The 15,046-nt window shown below is 37.4% G+C and overlaps 1 protein-coding gene across 1 annotated transcript in view; it reads left to right on the top strand.

Moving 5' to 3' along the window:
- Positions 1 to 3,486: 3,486 nt before the first annotated feature.
- Positions 3,487 to 15,046, top strand: part of LOC106464564 (mitochondrial dicarboxylate carrier-like) — a 31,897-nt gene continuing 20,337 nt past the window's right edge. Inside the window, exons 1-3 of the mRNA XM_013924715.2 lie at positions 3,487 to 3,610; positions 10,371 to 10,490; positions 13,119 to 13,279. Of these exons, the coding sequence (XP_013780169.1) occupies positions 3,515 to 3,610; positions 10,371 to 10,490; positions 13,119 to 13,279 (377 nt within the window). The 5' untranslated portion in view covers positions 3,487 to 3,514. The remainder of the gene's footprint in view (positions 3,611 to 10,370; positions 10,491 to 13,118; positions 13,280 to 15,046) is intronic.

Here is a 15,046-nt window from a genome sequence, read left to right on the forward strand (position 1 = left end):
GTCATAGCATGAAACTATAACAAGTACAAAATGGTTACAAGGTCAGTCCGAGGGACCGAGCTCGAGCTGAAAGAGTTAAGTAGAATATAGAAGAAAGTATTAAGCCCATTTGCCCCTGCTCTGTGGCTGCTGTTGAGATGAAGTTTTCCACAAGACTGTTCCAGTGATTTATATATGTTACCTTTTAAGCTGTACTGCTAGTTCCAATAAAGTACTCTCCCTCCACTCACAAGATTAGCTTTTCTCGTTTTGTGCTGCTCTCTGTATGCGAACTTTTTCAAAAACACATGCCACAAGCTTTCATCATCCCTCTGTTGGAATCTAATGTTCCAACATGTCTCTCATGCAATAGGAGAGTACTACTATCACGTGACAAATGTGACTCCCTCTACATGCCACCAAACTATGACTTCGTGTTTGGCAGGTTTCGAGTTCAGACGTTTTTTCTTACATTGTTCAATTACCTTGAAGTGGTTTATATTTTATATTTTTCCTAACTATTTACTACTTTTCACATTTGTGGAGTTAATATTTTAATAAAGCATTACTTCCTCGTGTTTGCCCCCTAGTGGCACAGCAGTATGTCTGCGGACTTACGATGCTAGAAACTGGGTTTCAATAGTCATGGTGGGCAGAGCACAGATAGCCCATTGTGTAGCTTTGTGCTTAACTTCTGAACAAAATGATTCCTCGTGTTTCCAGCCTATGAATTCTGAAGTTACAGTCACATCTTCAGCTACTTCGCCAGCATCTGATGTCATATTTTCAGCCAAGGGCATGGGTGACCCATTGGGGGATATATCATTGCTAATTCACCGGGAGATTGAGCAGTATATGAGCCAACCTCTCTCGCCTACTTCTGACCATTCTCATTCACTACCTGATGATTCATCTCGTCTGTCATTGGTCATTTCAGACTTTATCTTGATATTATGGTTCACGTTGATTGATTTGCCTCTCAACTGGCATGGACTTCGAATCAGTCTGCCCCTGCTCACCCTCACGTATATGGGGTTTTCTGATGAAATCGTCTCCATCCTCTTTTGGGTGCTTTCGCACTTGTCATGGATCGGATTCCTCTGCAGGTAACTTATATCCAATGGAGTGGTTTCTTGATCATTTTGTTTTCCAGTGGCTTTGACTTCAGTGGGGATATTAATGTGGTCCTGCACTGCCTCACTTTGCCTATGTTTGAACCACTCCAACAGTTCTCCTTGTTTCATCTTCCTTTGTTTTCCTTCCTTCTCCTATTTATTTGTGGACATCAGTGGTTTGTTTATTTGCCATCGACGTTCCACATACTTTTTATCCTTCTACATATCTTCTCCTTTCTCTGGATCGTTTTTTTCTCCCTAACACTTTGGTAGCTCATGAGGATAACTCCTCCATTTAGTTGCTTTCCCTTTCTTCCATCTAACACCTTTATCCGCATCTTGATCTGGATAGTCTTCTATGTCTTGTACATGCTCTTCTCTGTTATATTGCCTGCATGGCTTCCTTCTGTGGTATGTGTTCCTGTCTATTTCTTCCTTGGCAACTGTCCTCTGTTTGGGTTTGGTTCTTCATTCAACTGGCTTCTATCTCTTTATCGTCTTTCTCCAGTACTTTGTTCCAAGTATTTTTTCACCCAATTCGACACCTAACCTTTTCATTGTCTTTCATCTTCATCATCCTTTGGAGGTACTTCTTCAATTGGGCATGTGGACTACCCACGATACATTTAGCTCTCACTATTTGCATCAGATCCTAGTTTTCTTCCTCTTCTGGTTATTGTCTTCCACTTATAGCCATTCTAGAATATCAGAATTCAGTGAGACTTTGACTCGGTAAGTTGTTGTTTTTTTTTTTCTGACCAAATATTCTTTAACTGTTCAAATCCACACTGTCAAGCAATGTTGACTTGCATATTATAATTCCATGGCCATGCAGTGCACACTGCAGTGATCAGTGTTTCACAAGATCACTTGTAGGTTTATCCTTGTGATAGAATTGCTTCATAAGTTTGCCTGTCCTGGACCATACTCACTCATAGACTACATTGGGAAAGCAGAAGGTGATAGCTATCCATCCCTGCCATGCCTTGTATTGAATAAATTGGTATGGTCTTCTTTTAAAAATAGAGTTTCATGTCTCAGGTGTTATCATTCCTTCAAACTTTCCACTGAACTTTGCCCCCCTTTTCTTCTAGTGGAGTTTGAGAGTTCCAAGCCACTGGAATGGTGAACTATGGAGGCACCCTCCTGAATAGGTTAAAGAAATTCAAACAAAACTAGGAATATTTATAAAAACATTCAGTTGAGAGTAGGGCAGCAGTGTTCTGCTGGTGTAGATGACGTGATATCCTTCAATATGAAACATAAAAACAAATGGGAGCACACCAAATCACTTCGATTGGGATCCCTCATCCTACCTCCACATGGATGTCAGTTCCCAGTGGCCGGGTTTTGGACTTAGAGTAGAACCAATCAACATAAGTCATCACACATGTATTACAGGTATCTATATTCCTCCCTCATTTATACTCCATCAGTGTTGTGAGTCATGGTGGAGGTAATTGTGGATTGTTATGGTTCTTTCCCTTCTGCTACCTCTTGATGTTTCTTATTTCGAGGATGTTAATGTGCTTGGGGTGGTTCCAGTCAATTTCACTTATGAGAAAGATGGTTTACATTATGTAGATATCTTTTCAATACCGGATGTCAGGCTCCCAGATCGATCTATCAATTTATCATATTCACATGTGCCCTGTTCATGAGTGAGGGGAGTACTAGATTCCCTCTTGTCTTGAGGTGAAGACAGTATGATCCTCATCCTACCCCTGCATGGATGTTAGTTCCCAGTGGCATGGGTTTTGGATGTACTTGACTTACCTTGTACGGTCCGTTGCACCCTAGCCACTCTACACCTCCTTTTCATTTTACCCACTTTTATAATTTCTGGAAATGAGTTTAATAGATATTGCATGGTTCAGATCACTTTCCGGCCATAGTTCTCTCCCGGTGGATATGCTCCTTTGTTTTCCAACCATATATATGATACATCTTTGTATGATGGGTGAAGAATATACCTGTTTCAGAAGTGGTGCAGTTCTCCAATCAAATCTTAGAATCTGACTGTCTCCTCCTAGGGAATGCCCTTCATGCACATACAAAGGATGCTTCTTTCTTTCCTTTGCATCAGTCTTCCCCTCACTTATTCAGTGTGAGATTCTAGCTATTTATGTGAGTGAAGGTAATGTACCTTATTGGAAGTTATAATTTCCCTATACCGAAAATATATTTCCTATAGGTTCTTACCTCTACTCACACTTCCCACCCTTACTCCCCACTGAAAACTGGTGCTTCCATTTTCTGCCAAAACAAGTAAGTACCTATCGGAAATACATTTTCATTGTAGGAAAATTATAACTTTTATGTATTTCAGGTTCTTGAGAAACTAGGTAAGTCATGTTTTTGTTAATTGAAGTCTTTCTTTTATACGATAGGAGCAAGACGGAGAAACATATTAGGTAGTCATGACGAGAGCTGATAATCATTTAGCAAGGTGGTACTTTGGAGGGTTGGCAAGTACAGGGGCTGCCTGCTGCACCCATCCTCTTGATCTGCTAAAGGTAACAGTTTGTCTTGTATACATAGTGGATAAGTTTAAATTAACTCTTACATCACTAGCTTTCAATAGTCACATTAAAATGTTAACAAGATTGCAGTAGATGAAGATAATTACATATGGCTAACTGATTGATTATAAATTTTACATTGAGATATAATTTTAAAGATATGTTAGTGTTTTATGTAAGGTTCAAAAGAAACCTTGGTTGAGTATACGCTAAATATATTGTTACGTATCTGCTCGTTTGTTAATTTCCGGTATAAATTCTTCCCGAGGAACTTCAGCGATACAAATCCTTTCTTAAATAAAACTAGTTTATGATTTCTCAATATAACTTTGCAATACACAGAATTTCCACGATCACTTTAACTTAAACATGCGCTATAATTCACAACGATTCACAAACTTTACTTACAGTCACTACCACTCACTTGACTCGATTATCTGTCTCAAAATCTCCCTATCTGCAAAAACATATGTCCGCTTTATTTGCCGGGCTTATATACAAAAATAGAGGGCATCTGGCAATTGCTAGTGTTGCCAGGAACAGTCATGATCCTTCTAGAAATTCATGACGTGTTACCAGCGTCACGGGACTTCCGCTGTCATAACACTGCCCCTTCCATAGTATTGTTCATCCCAAACAATAGCCACTTACATTATACCAATAGATTATTAACAATAACTTGATTAAATGTACAGAATTTACAAACACAAAATTAAAATACAACAAAGTCTTCTAATTTTACAGGACGTATCTTCTTCCGTACTGGTCTCTGTCTCATTGGCTTCTGCTTCACATGGGGTTCATCTGCTCCATCAGGAAATGTCCTATTATCAGTAACAGTCACATCAGTGGTAGTAACTTCATCAAGGGCTTCACTGTTTCCCTTCTCAAAACCGGGTAGAGTTTCTTCTTCGACAGTGGCATTTTCGGGTGACATGTCTTAAGCTTTGTCATTTGTTCCATTGTTCACTTTGTTCCAACTGAAATGTCCTGGACCGTGATAATGCCAAAGCCTGTTGGCATGCACCACCTTTGGCTTACCTCCCCAACCACATTTTATTTGGAAAGTCACGTCTTAGAGATGATCGACTATGTCATATGGGCCTTCCCATGGAGAAGACAACTTACGAGATTTCCCTTCAGTAGATCTCTTATCATAGCATAGCATATAACTTCATTGGAGCACATCCCTTATGCTTGGGTCCCTTTTTAGCATGACATGTACTGCATGTCCTGCACCATTCTTCCACATCTTGCCTCATACCTATCAAGTAAAATCTCTGTCGTAGGTGATTCAATGTTTTCTTAACTCCGAGATGTCCTCCTGTTAAACTGTCATAGGATTGACGCAGCACAACTTCCCGTAACTTTCTCGGTATAACTGTTTGCCAGGTCGTCACTTTCCCATCTGCAGTTTCCCATCTCCGGAGAAGAATTCCATTTTCAAGCTTCAACTGGTCCCATTGTGCCCAATAGTTCTTTGTCACAGGGCTTAAGCTAGACACCTTCTCCGAAGCAGGGCACGAAACACTTGCTTGTAGAAAACGAATTATTGGTGTCCGATTTTGGTCTTTCTCTTGCTCTGCCTTAATATCTATACCTGGTTCCATTTCACCATCATCAACTCGTTCAGTCACTTTGACTTCAGCTTGATGGCACCTAGTTAGTTCAACCTCTCTTTTACTCTTTCCAGAATTTGGCTTTTGTTGTTCCCAAACATCATTTTATCAAAATTGATTACACACTTCCTCGGTTGTAAGTAGTCCAACCCTGGTATGCATTGGTCTTCAATGTCACCAAAGAATATCTTGTGTCTTTCCTTCATGCCCATGAGCTCAATAGTTACCCACACTGGTCCCCATAACCTTGCATAATGTCCTGTCACACCACAGAGCTTCTGTCTGGCTTCTGGTACTCCTTTGTGATACAGCATCTTGATACTCACAAGGGTTTGCTGAAATGCAGAATCTATGACAAAGTTGCACTTTTGGCCATCCAGCTTTCATGTCACATAGACACTATGTGTGCTTGCCATTTTACACTTAGCTGTTGGGACTTTCACAATAGGGGTTGGTGGGCGTCCCTCAGCACCAACCATTACTGGTTTCCTGAGGCTGACTTATTGGTAGTATTCTTCTTACACTAGCTCCTCATGTGTCATTGCTCTCCACATTTCCAACAACCCTTCTGGGTAGCAGCCTTTCCTGCTATAGCATCTTCCCTGTGTTGAAGTTGCTGGCATTGAGCTCTCATGTGCCCAGGTTTGTTACAGTTCCAGCAAAGTCCATCATATTTTTGTGAAAGCAGACGTTTTCTGGCCTTGAATCCTCATGACTGTACCAACCTTGTTACCTCTGTGCTGGACTTAACGTAGGATTCGAATTCAAGAGCTCTGGCCATTGCATCCTGCATAGTAGAAGGGTGTGCTTGCTTTACTTGTATCTTCAGTTGTGGACTGTCCAAGGCATCTACAAACTGATCCCTCAGCAACAACTTGAGGAGATCGTGTGGTGCAGTTGGGTAGACCTTGTGTGCCATACTTTCGAAATCCTGTGCCAGCTCTTGCGGGCTCTCCGCTTTAGCATGGACTCTAGTGCTAAACCTAGCCCTGTAGACTTCAGACTGATTTTGAGTTCCATACTTGAGTTCTAGAGCAGCTACCAGTGCTCTATAGTTGTGCCTGTCGTCTGTTGACAACTGTCCAAGTATTTCTAGGGGTTGTCTTTTCAGACTCGTTGCCCGGTGCACAGCTTTCTGCTCCTCTGCCCATCCATTCCTCTCTGCCAGGAGCTCAAATTGTGCTCTATATGCTTCCCATGGTGCCTTCCCATTGAATTTCTGTGGCTTCCTTCGTACTAGATCACCCCTACTGCTGACACTCATGTCTGGAATATGACATCTGGCAGGACTGAAGATGTCTGTATTAGGATTTAGCTGCGGGGTCTGGAAGAGGCTACCCATTGTCTGGGGCTGATTAGGTCCATGGTTAATATATACTCCATGTGTAAAAGACAGTAAATCATCCTTTAATGTATTTAATTCACTTTGAAATTTACTAATGTTTTCCATTTGTACTTCTTGCCACTGTTGTTGACTTTCCTGTAGTTGCTGCTGACTTTCCAGCAATCATTGGAGACTTTCTTCTTGTTTTTTGTCTTGTTCCAGTTGCCACTGCTGTAGTCTCTCTTCTTGTTTATTTTCTTTCTCCTCCAAATACTGCTGTATTCTCTCTTCTTGTTTCCTTTCTTTGTCCTCCAGTGACTGCTGTAATCTTTCTTCTTGTTTCATTTCTTTATCCTCCAACAACTGCTGTAATCTCTCTTCTTGTTTCTTTTCTTTATCCTCCAACAACTGCTGTAACCTCTTTTCTTGTTTATTTTCTCGTTCTTCTTGTTTCCTTTCTTTTTCCTCCAACAACTGCTGTAATGTCTTTTCTTGTTCCTCTTGTTTGTTTTCTAGTTTATCTTGTTTCCTTTCTTTTTCTTCCAACAACTGCTGTAATTTCTCTTCTTGTTTCTTTTCTTGTTTCTCCAACAACTGCTGTAATCTCTCTTGTTTATTTTGCTGTTCGAGCTGCCATTGTTGTAAGTTTCTTGCCACTGCTGTTGTCTCTCCTCTTGTTTCTTTTGCTGTTCTTGTATTGCTGCCATCAAATCTACTAAGCTGTAGTTTGATTTGCCGTTTCCATCTGTTTCTTCTTTTTTTTTTCTCCGTCCTAGTCACTGACACCAATTTGTTACGTATCTGATATTTTGTTTATAAATTCTTTCTGAGGAACTTTAGCGATAAAAGTCCTTTCTTAATTAAAACTAGTTTATTCTTTCTCGATACAACTTTGTAATACCCTTAAAAACTTTTATAACACACGCTATAAATCACAGTGATTCACACACTTTACTTACGGTGCCTACTGTTTGCTCGACTCAATTATCGATTATTTCTCTTCAATCCATCTCTGGCTAATATACTAAAAAAGAGGGCGTCTAGCAAATTCTAGGACATTCGTGAGGTTGCCTGATAAGTCACGATCCTTCTAGAAACTCCAGCACGCATGCTTCCAGTGTCGTTTGACTTCCGCTGTCGTAACACCCCCATTGTGGATAAACCATTAGCACTGACCCAGAGAAGTAACAATACTCGTATACGTCCCCCATTGTAGATACACTACTAGCATTGATCCAGGCCGTTAACAACACTTTACTCCTTATGTACCTAGCCCACTGTGGATACAAAAACAGCACCAAACTAGGCCACAAACATTATTTAGCTCTTTATGTACCTCCCTTATTGTGGATATGTTAACAGCACCAATCCAGGCCAGTGACATTACTCAGCTTTTTATGTTTTTCCATGCTGTAGGTTTTAGTGTCAGTCATTATATTAAACATGCACATTTTCACACATCTGAAAGGTTAGGACCATAAAACTATAATACACTAACATCTTCATGTATTCAACAAGTATAATTGTACTATTTTTTTGTGTTTCAGTAGGCTACTTTAGGTCCTGAATGATTCCATTGTACTATTTTTTTCAGATGCAGTAGGCTACTTTAGGTCCTGAATGATTCCATTTTACTATTTTTTGTGATGCAGTAGGCTACTTTAGATCCTGAATGATTTCATTTTATTATTTTTTTCTAACACAGTAGGCTACTTTAGGTCCTGAATGATTCCATTGTACTATTTTTTTCAGATGCAGTAGGCTACTTTAGGTCCTAAATGATTCCATTTTACTATTTTTTTGTGATGCACTAGGATATTTTAGGTCCTGAATGATTCCATTTCACTATTTTTTTGGGATGCAGTAGGCTACTTTAGGTCCTGAATGATTCCATTTTATTATTTTTTTCTGACACAGTAGGCTACTTTAGGTCCTGAATGATTCCATAACACTACTTTGTTTCTTATGCAGTAGGCTGCTTTAGGTCCTGAATGGTTCCATTTTACTATTTTTTTGTGATGCACTAGGATATTTTAGGTCCTGAATGATTCCATTTCACTATTTTTTTTGGGATACAGTAGGCTACTTTAGGTCCTGAATGATTCTATTTTATTATTTTTTTCTGACACAGCTGGCCACTTTAGGTTTCGAATGATTACATTTTGCTATTTTTTCTGATGCAGTAAGCTACCTTAGGTCTTGACTGATTCTATTTTACTATTTTTTGTGATGCAGTGGGCTACTTTAGGTCCTGAATCATTTCATTTTATTATTTTTTTCTGATTCAGTTGGCTACTTTATGTCCTGAATCATTCCATTTTATTATTTTTTTCTGATTCAGTTGGCTACTTTACGTCCTGAATCATTCCATTTTACTATGTTTTTCAGATGCAGTAGGCTATTTTAGGTCCTGAATGATTCCATTTTACTATTTTTTGTGATGCAGTAGGCTACTTTAGGTCCTGAATGATTCCATTTTGTTATTTTTTTCTGATGCTGTTGGTTACTTTAGGTCCGGAATGATTCCATTTTACTATTTTTTCTGATGCAGTTGGCTACTGTTACGACAGTGGAAGTCGCGTGATGCTGGGAGCATGCGCTGGAATTCTTGAAAGATCGAGGAACCTGTCGAACGTCCTTGCATTTGCTAGACACATGCTCTTATAGTATATAAGCTGGCAAATAAAGTGACGGGATAGATAATTGCAGACAGACAGAGATGGACAATTGAGACAAGCACGGTAGTGACCGTAAGTAAATTGCGTGAATCATTGGGAATTATTGCATGTTTATTAGTTAAAGTAACTGTGGAAATTAAGTGTATTGCAAAGTTGTATTGAGAAAGAATAAACTAGTTTTATTTAAGAAAGGACTTGTATCGCTGAAGTTTCTGGGAAAGAATTTCTACTGAAAATTAACAAACGAACAGAGACATAACACTACTATAGGTCCTGAATGATTCCATTTTATTATTTTTTCTGATGCAGTTGGCTACTATAGGTCCTGAATGATTCCATTTTATTATTTTTTTGTGATGCAATAGGCTACTTTAGGTCCTGAATGATTCCATTTTACTTTCTTTTTTTTATGCTGTTGGTTACTGTTACGACAGCGGAAGTCATGTGACGCTAGTAACACGTCATGATATTCTCGAAGGTTCGCGAATGCTCCAGTGTTTGCTAGATGTAAGGTATTCTTGTATATAAGTGCGCCAGTCAATGAATCGGTATAGAATTGCAGACAAACAGAGACAGACAATTGAGTCAAGCTCAGTAGTAAGTAAGTGCGTTAATCGTTCGTTGTGAATTATAGCGTGTGTTTAAGTTAAATTTATTGTGGAAATTAATTGTATTGCAAAGTTGTATTGAGAAAGAATAAACTAGTTTTACTTAAGAAAGGACTTGTATCGCTGAAGTTTTTCAGAAGGAATTTTTACGGGAAATTAACAAACGACCAGAGATGTAACATTACTTTAGGTCCTGAATGATTCCATTTTACTATTTTTTTGTGATGCAGTAGGCTACTTTAGGTCCTGAATGATTCCATTTTATTATTTTTTCTGACACAGTAGGCTACTATAGATCCTGAATGATTACATTTTACTAATTTTTCTGATGCAGTAGGCTACTTTAGATCCAGAATGATATTGATTCTTGAAAATATTCATTATCCCAGAATCTACCCCTTCTGAGTTCCTCTACAGTAAGACATGTTTAGCAACAAAAAAATAGTAATTTGTCAAGTAATTTATTATATTGAAGAGTATGTGTATATTTTACATTAGATTATATTTTAATTACATTTTTGGAAGGTTCATCTTCAGACACAATATGAAGGGAAAATTAACATTGTTCGAAGTGCCATCAGCATTGTTCGGGAACAGGGAGTTTTGGCACTGTACAATGGACTGAGTGCCTCACTACTCCGTCAGGTAAATCTTATTTTGTTCTAACATTTTTGCCATATGAGCGTTGTTACTTCATCAATACATAATTTACTAGTTTTTACCTTATATAATGGGTAAGAGAAATTTATATGTAGATGTGTTTGTTTAGTGAAAGAAGGAATAATATCTGCTGTGTTAAACTGTATTGACAAGACAAGAGAAGGTATGGTTGATATCTATAGTGTTAAAATGTATTGATAAAACAAGAGAATGTATGACTGGCATCTGTAGTGTTTAACTGTGTTAATAAATCAAGGGAAGTATGATTGATATCTGTAATGTTAACCTGTATTAATAAATCAAGGGAAGGTATTGTTATGACAGTGGAAGTCACGTGACGCTAGTAAGATCATGATATTCTCGAAGGTTCGTGAATGCTTGAGTGTTTGCTAGATGTGCGGAACTCTTGTATATAAGTGTGCCAGACAATGAATCGATATATAATAGCAGACAGACAGATTGAAGATATAGAGGGACAATTGAGTCAAGCGCAGTAGTAAGGAAAGTGCGTGAATCGTTCGTTGAGAATTATAGCGTGTGTTTAAGTATGGAAATTAAGTGTATTGCAATGTTATATTGAGAAAGAATAAACTAGTTTTATTTAAGGAAGGACTTGTATCACTGAAGTTTCTCGGGACGAATTTCTATGGGAAATTAACAAACGAACAGAGACATAACAGTATGGCTGATATCTGTAGTCTTAAAATGTATTGAAAAAACAAGGGAAGGTATGACTGATATCTGTAGTGTTAAACTATTAATAAATCAAGGGAAGTATTATTGATATCTGTAGTGTTAAACTGTATTAATAAATCAAGGGAAGTATGATTGATATCTATAGTGTTAAACTGTATTAATAAATCAAGGGAAGTATGATTGATATCTATAGTGTTAAACTGTATTAATAAATCAAGGGAAGTATGATTGATATCTGTAGTGTTAAACTGTACTGACAAGTCATAGGAAGGTACAGTCGATATCTGTAGTGTTAAGCTGTATTGACAAGTCCTGGGAAGGTACGGTCAATATCTGTGGTGTTAAACTGTATTGACAAGTCATGGGAAGGTACGGTCGATATCTGTGGTGTTAAACTGTATTGACAAGTCATGGGAAGGTACGGTCGATATCTGTGGTGTTAAACTGTACTGACAAGTCATGGGAAGGTACGGTCGATATCTGTGGTGTTAAACTGTACTGACAAGTCATGGGAAGGTACGGTCGATATCTGTGGTGTTAAACTGTATTGCAAAAGTTCTGGTAGTTTATTGTCATCCTCTTAGTGATACAACATTTGAAAATGTGACACAGCAGGCTGTGGAAATTTTCAGAAGTATTTTCGGTGGGTGCAGGTTACAGCTGTATTGGTAAATTAAACATCCAAGAAGTCGAGAAGTATAGTAAGATGAAAAATGCTGACTGTCGGCTAACACGGTGACACCACTATAGTTTGAGTAAGTACCATTTTTTGTACAAACTGGATGGAATAAAGTATGGCTCCATCAATATGAGACATACAGCGAAACATGCATGTCAACATTCTAGTTTCTGTACAATTTGACCACCTCAGAAAATAGCTGTCGAAGCTCTTCTTGATTAGTTTTCAAAAGTGGAGGGAGGGGTGATGTTTACTTTATTGTAAACACAAGTGTCATTCATAGAAATGTTATTGTATTGCAATAGTTCCCAAGTAGAACCATAAAAGAATCCATCATTCTTATTGAAGGGTGGAGCTGGGCATTCATGTTACTACCATAGATCTTAAATGACCCTCTGTATAGTTAAGATATTTTTATAAACATATATTCATATACTGATATATAATTCTATGTCAAAATTATTGTAGATTCAGTGAGGAGTACATATTCTTGAGGCTAGGACAAATTTGTAAATGTATGGAAAATTTCAAAGTCAAATGTTTTCTGATATATTCTCCAAAATAGTGAAGTTAAAAAAGTCTCTTCAATTTTTAGTTTGTAACTTAAATGTCATTGGTTGGTGATCATTTCTGCTCTTACATACACAGTATTGGAAAGAACAGTTTAAAAGGTGAGTTGACCTGTAAACTCCAAGGTTAATGGGAAGTTTCATTAGTAAAGTTACTAAGTAACTGAAGTTTAATCCAAAAATATAGTAGCAGCAACTGTTACAGTAGACAAGCTCTGATTTTAATGATTACAACATTTTGAACCCATTGTATCAGGTCATCATTGGATAAAAGTTACATTCAGATGCCAACACATTAAAATCAGAGCTTGCCTACTGTACAAGTTGCTGTTATTGTATTTTTGAAGTAGTTATTCAGTTCAGTAGGCTCCTCACTAAACATTAAACACTGAAGTTTCTTTAGTCTCTCATTACATTATAAATAACTCAGATTGTATGTTTTCAGATGACTTGTAAACTTCAAGGTAATACAAAGTTTCCACAGTAACATTACTCAGTACTGAAGTTGTTTCAATCTGTTATAATTATTATAAGTAACTCAGATTGTATGTTTTCAGATGACTTGTAAACTTCAAGGTAATACAAAGTTTCCTTAGTGAAGTTACTCAGTACTGAAGTTGTTTCAATCTGTTATGATCATTTTAAGTAATCTGTATTGTGTGTTTTCAGCTGACATACTCTACCACGAGATTCGGTATTTATGAGGTAGTGAAGCAGAGTGCAACAAAACCAGGAGAAATATTACCATTTTATAAGAAAGTTATCTTTGCTGCAGCCGGAGGAGCCGCTGGTGGTTTTGTAGGAACACCTGCTGATATGGTGAATGTTAGGTAATGGGAAATATACTTAATAGGATTCTTTGTCGTGAACAAAATGATCAAAAATAAACATGAATGATAAATAAGTTTTGGTAGCAGGAAGCTAATAGGGATTTTGAGTATATAATAATAACAAAATTAGACAGTATTTGTAGATTTGTGTATAATTTAGTTCCATGTATTATGTTTCTATGTTCTTTTTGAAGAAGACATTTGGGTGAAGTTGAACTTTATTTTAGATCATTAAGTGTAATTTCAGCAGATGATTCAAATTATGAACGTATTATCTAACAAAATTATCATGCACAAATCATCTACAAATATAAACACCTAAGTTTATAAATTCTTTCTTATCTGCTTTTCAAACTTCTGTGATAATTAAGAGCTGCAAGTGGAGAATACAATGAGTATCATGAATATGATAATGTTTCCATGAGTCCTGGAAGTACTTAACAAGTTTTGGAAAAGGACTAATTTTTCATTTAGATGCTTGAGAGGTCTTGGAATTTAGGTGTTAAGAGACATGGGGCTAGCAGATGACATGTCCAAAATATAGGGCGTAATTGTGGCTTGTAAGATGAAAAAATAGCCAAATATGATACATACATCTAAATTTTTCAGTGTGGGTAAACACAATGCCCAATGTTGGTTAATTAGTCTCATATAATACATACATCTACAGTTTTCAGTGTGGGTAAACACAATGTCCAATGTTGGTTAATTAGCCTCATATAATACATACATCTACATTTTTCAGTGTGGGTAAACACAATGCCCAATGTTGGTTAATTAGCCTCATATAATACATACATCTACATTTTTCAGTGTGGGTAAACACAATGCCCAATGTTGGTTAATTAGTCTCATATAATACATACATCTACATTTTTCAGTGTGGGTAAACACAATGCCCAATGTTGGTTAATTAGCCTCATATAATACATAAATATTGTTATGTCTCTGGTCGTTGGTTAATTTTCCGTAGAAATTCTTTTTGAAAAACTTCAGCGATACAAATCCTTTCTTAAATAAAACTAGTGCGTGAATCGTTGTGAATTCTAGCGTGTGTTTAAGTTAAAGTGACTGTGGAAATTAAGTGTATTGCAAAGTTGTATTGAGAAAGAATAAACTTTTACTTACGGCTTGACTCGATTATCTGTCTCTATATCTCTCTGTCTGCAATTCAATCCTTGCCGTCACTTTATTTGCCGGCTTATATACTATAAAAGCGCGAGTCTAGCAAACGCTCGAGCCTTCAGGAACGTTCGAGCTACTCATTACGTGTTATAAGCGTCACGTGACTTCCGCTGTCGTAACAATATACTTGCTGTGATAAGATACTCGTTTTTATCCACGCATGTGTGTAAAATGCTACATTAGTAGTTTAGTTATTAAGAGATGGTTTCTACACGTCTTAATTGTCTTACTTTTAGACAGTTTCCCATATATAAATGATGAGTTAAAAAGACCCGTTAGATTAAGACACAGCTATTTCATATTTAGAATTGCTGACCAATAGGAATACAACTAGTTAGCATCATCCGTCGTATATGCGGTTAGTCTTAACTCAAATGTGAAGTTGGCCTTCATAGTTATCAAGCAGCATTAGCTAGACATGCAAAGTGTGTTCAGGAGCGATATTAGTGATGTGATATGTAAGGATGCGAGAGGTAATACACCATACTTCAATGACGCCCTTTAACGATAACATCCAGAAATTGGATATACACTGAGTGGTCACAAGTAAATACACACCTAATTTTTCGTCATTTAACTGAT

This window comes from Limulus polyphemus, unplaced genomic scaffold, assembly GCF_000517525.1.
Source record: "Limulus polyphemus unplaced genomic scaffold, Limulus_polyphemus-2.1.2 Scaffold1689, whole genome shotgun sequence".
Classification (NCBI taxonomy): domain Eukaryota; kingdom Metazoa; phylum Arthropoda; class Merostomata; order Xiphosura; family Limulidae; genus Limulus; species Limulus polyphemus.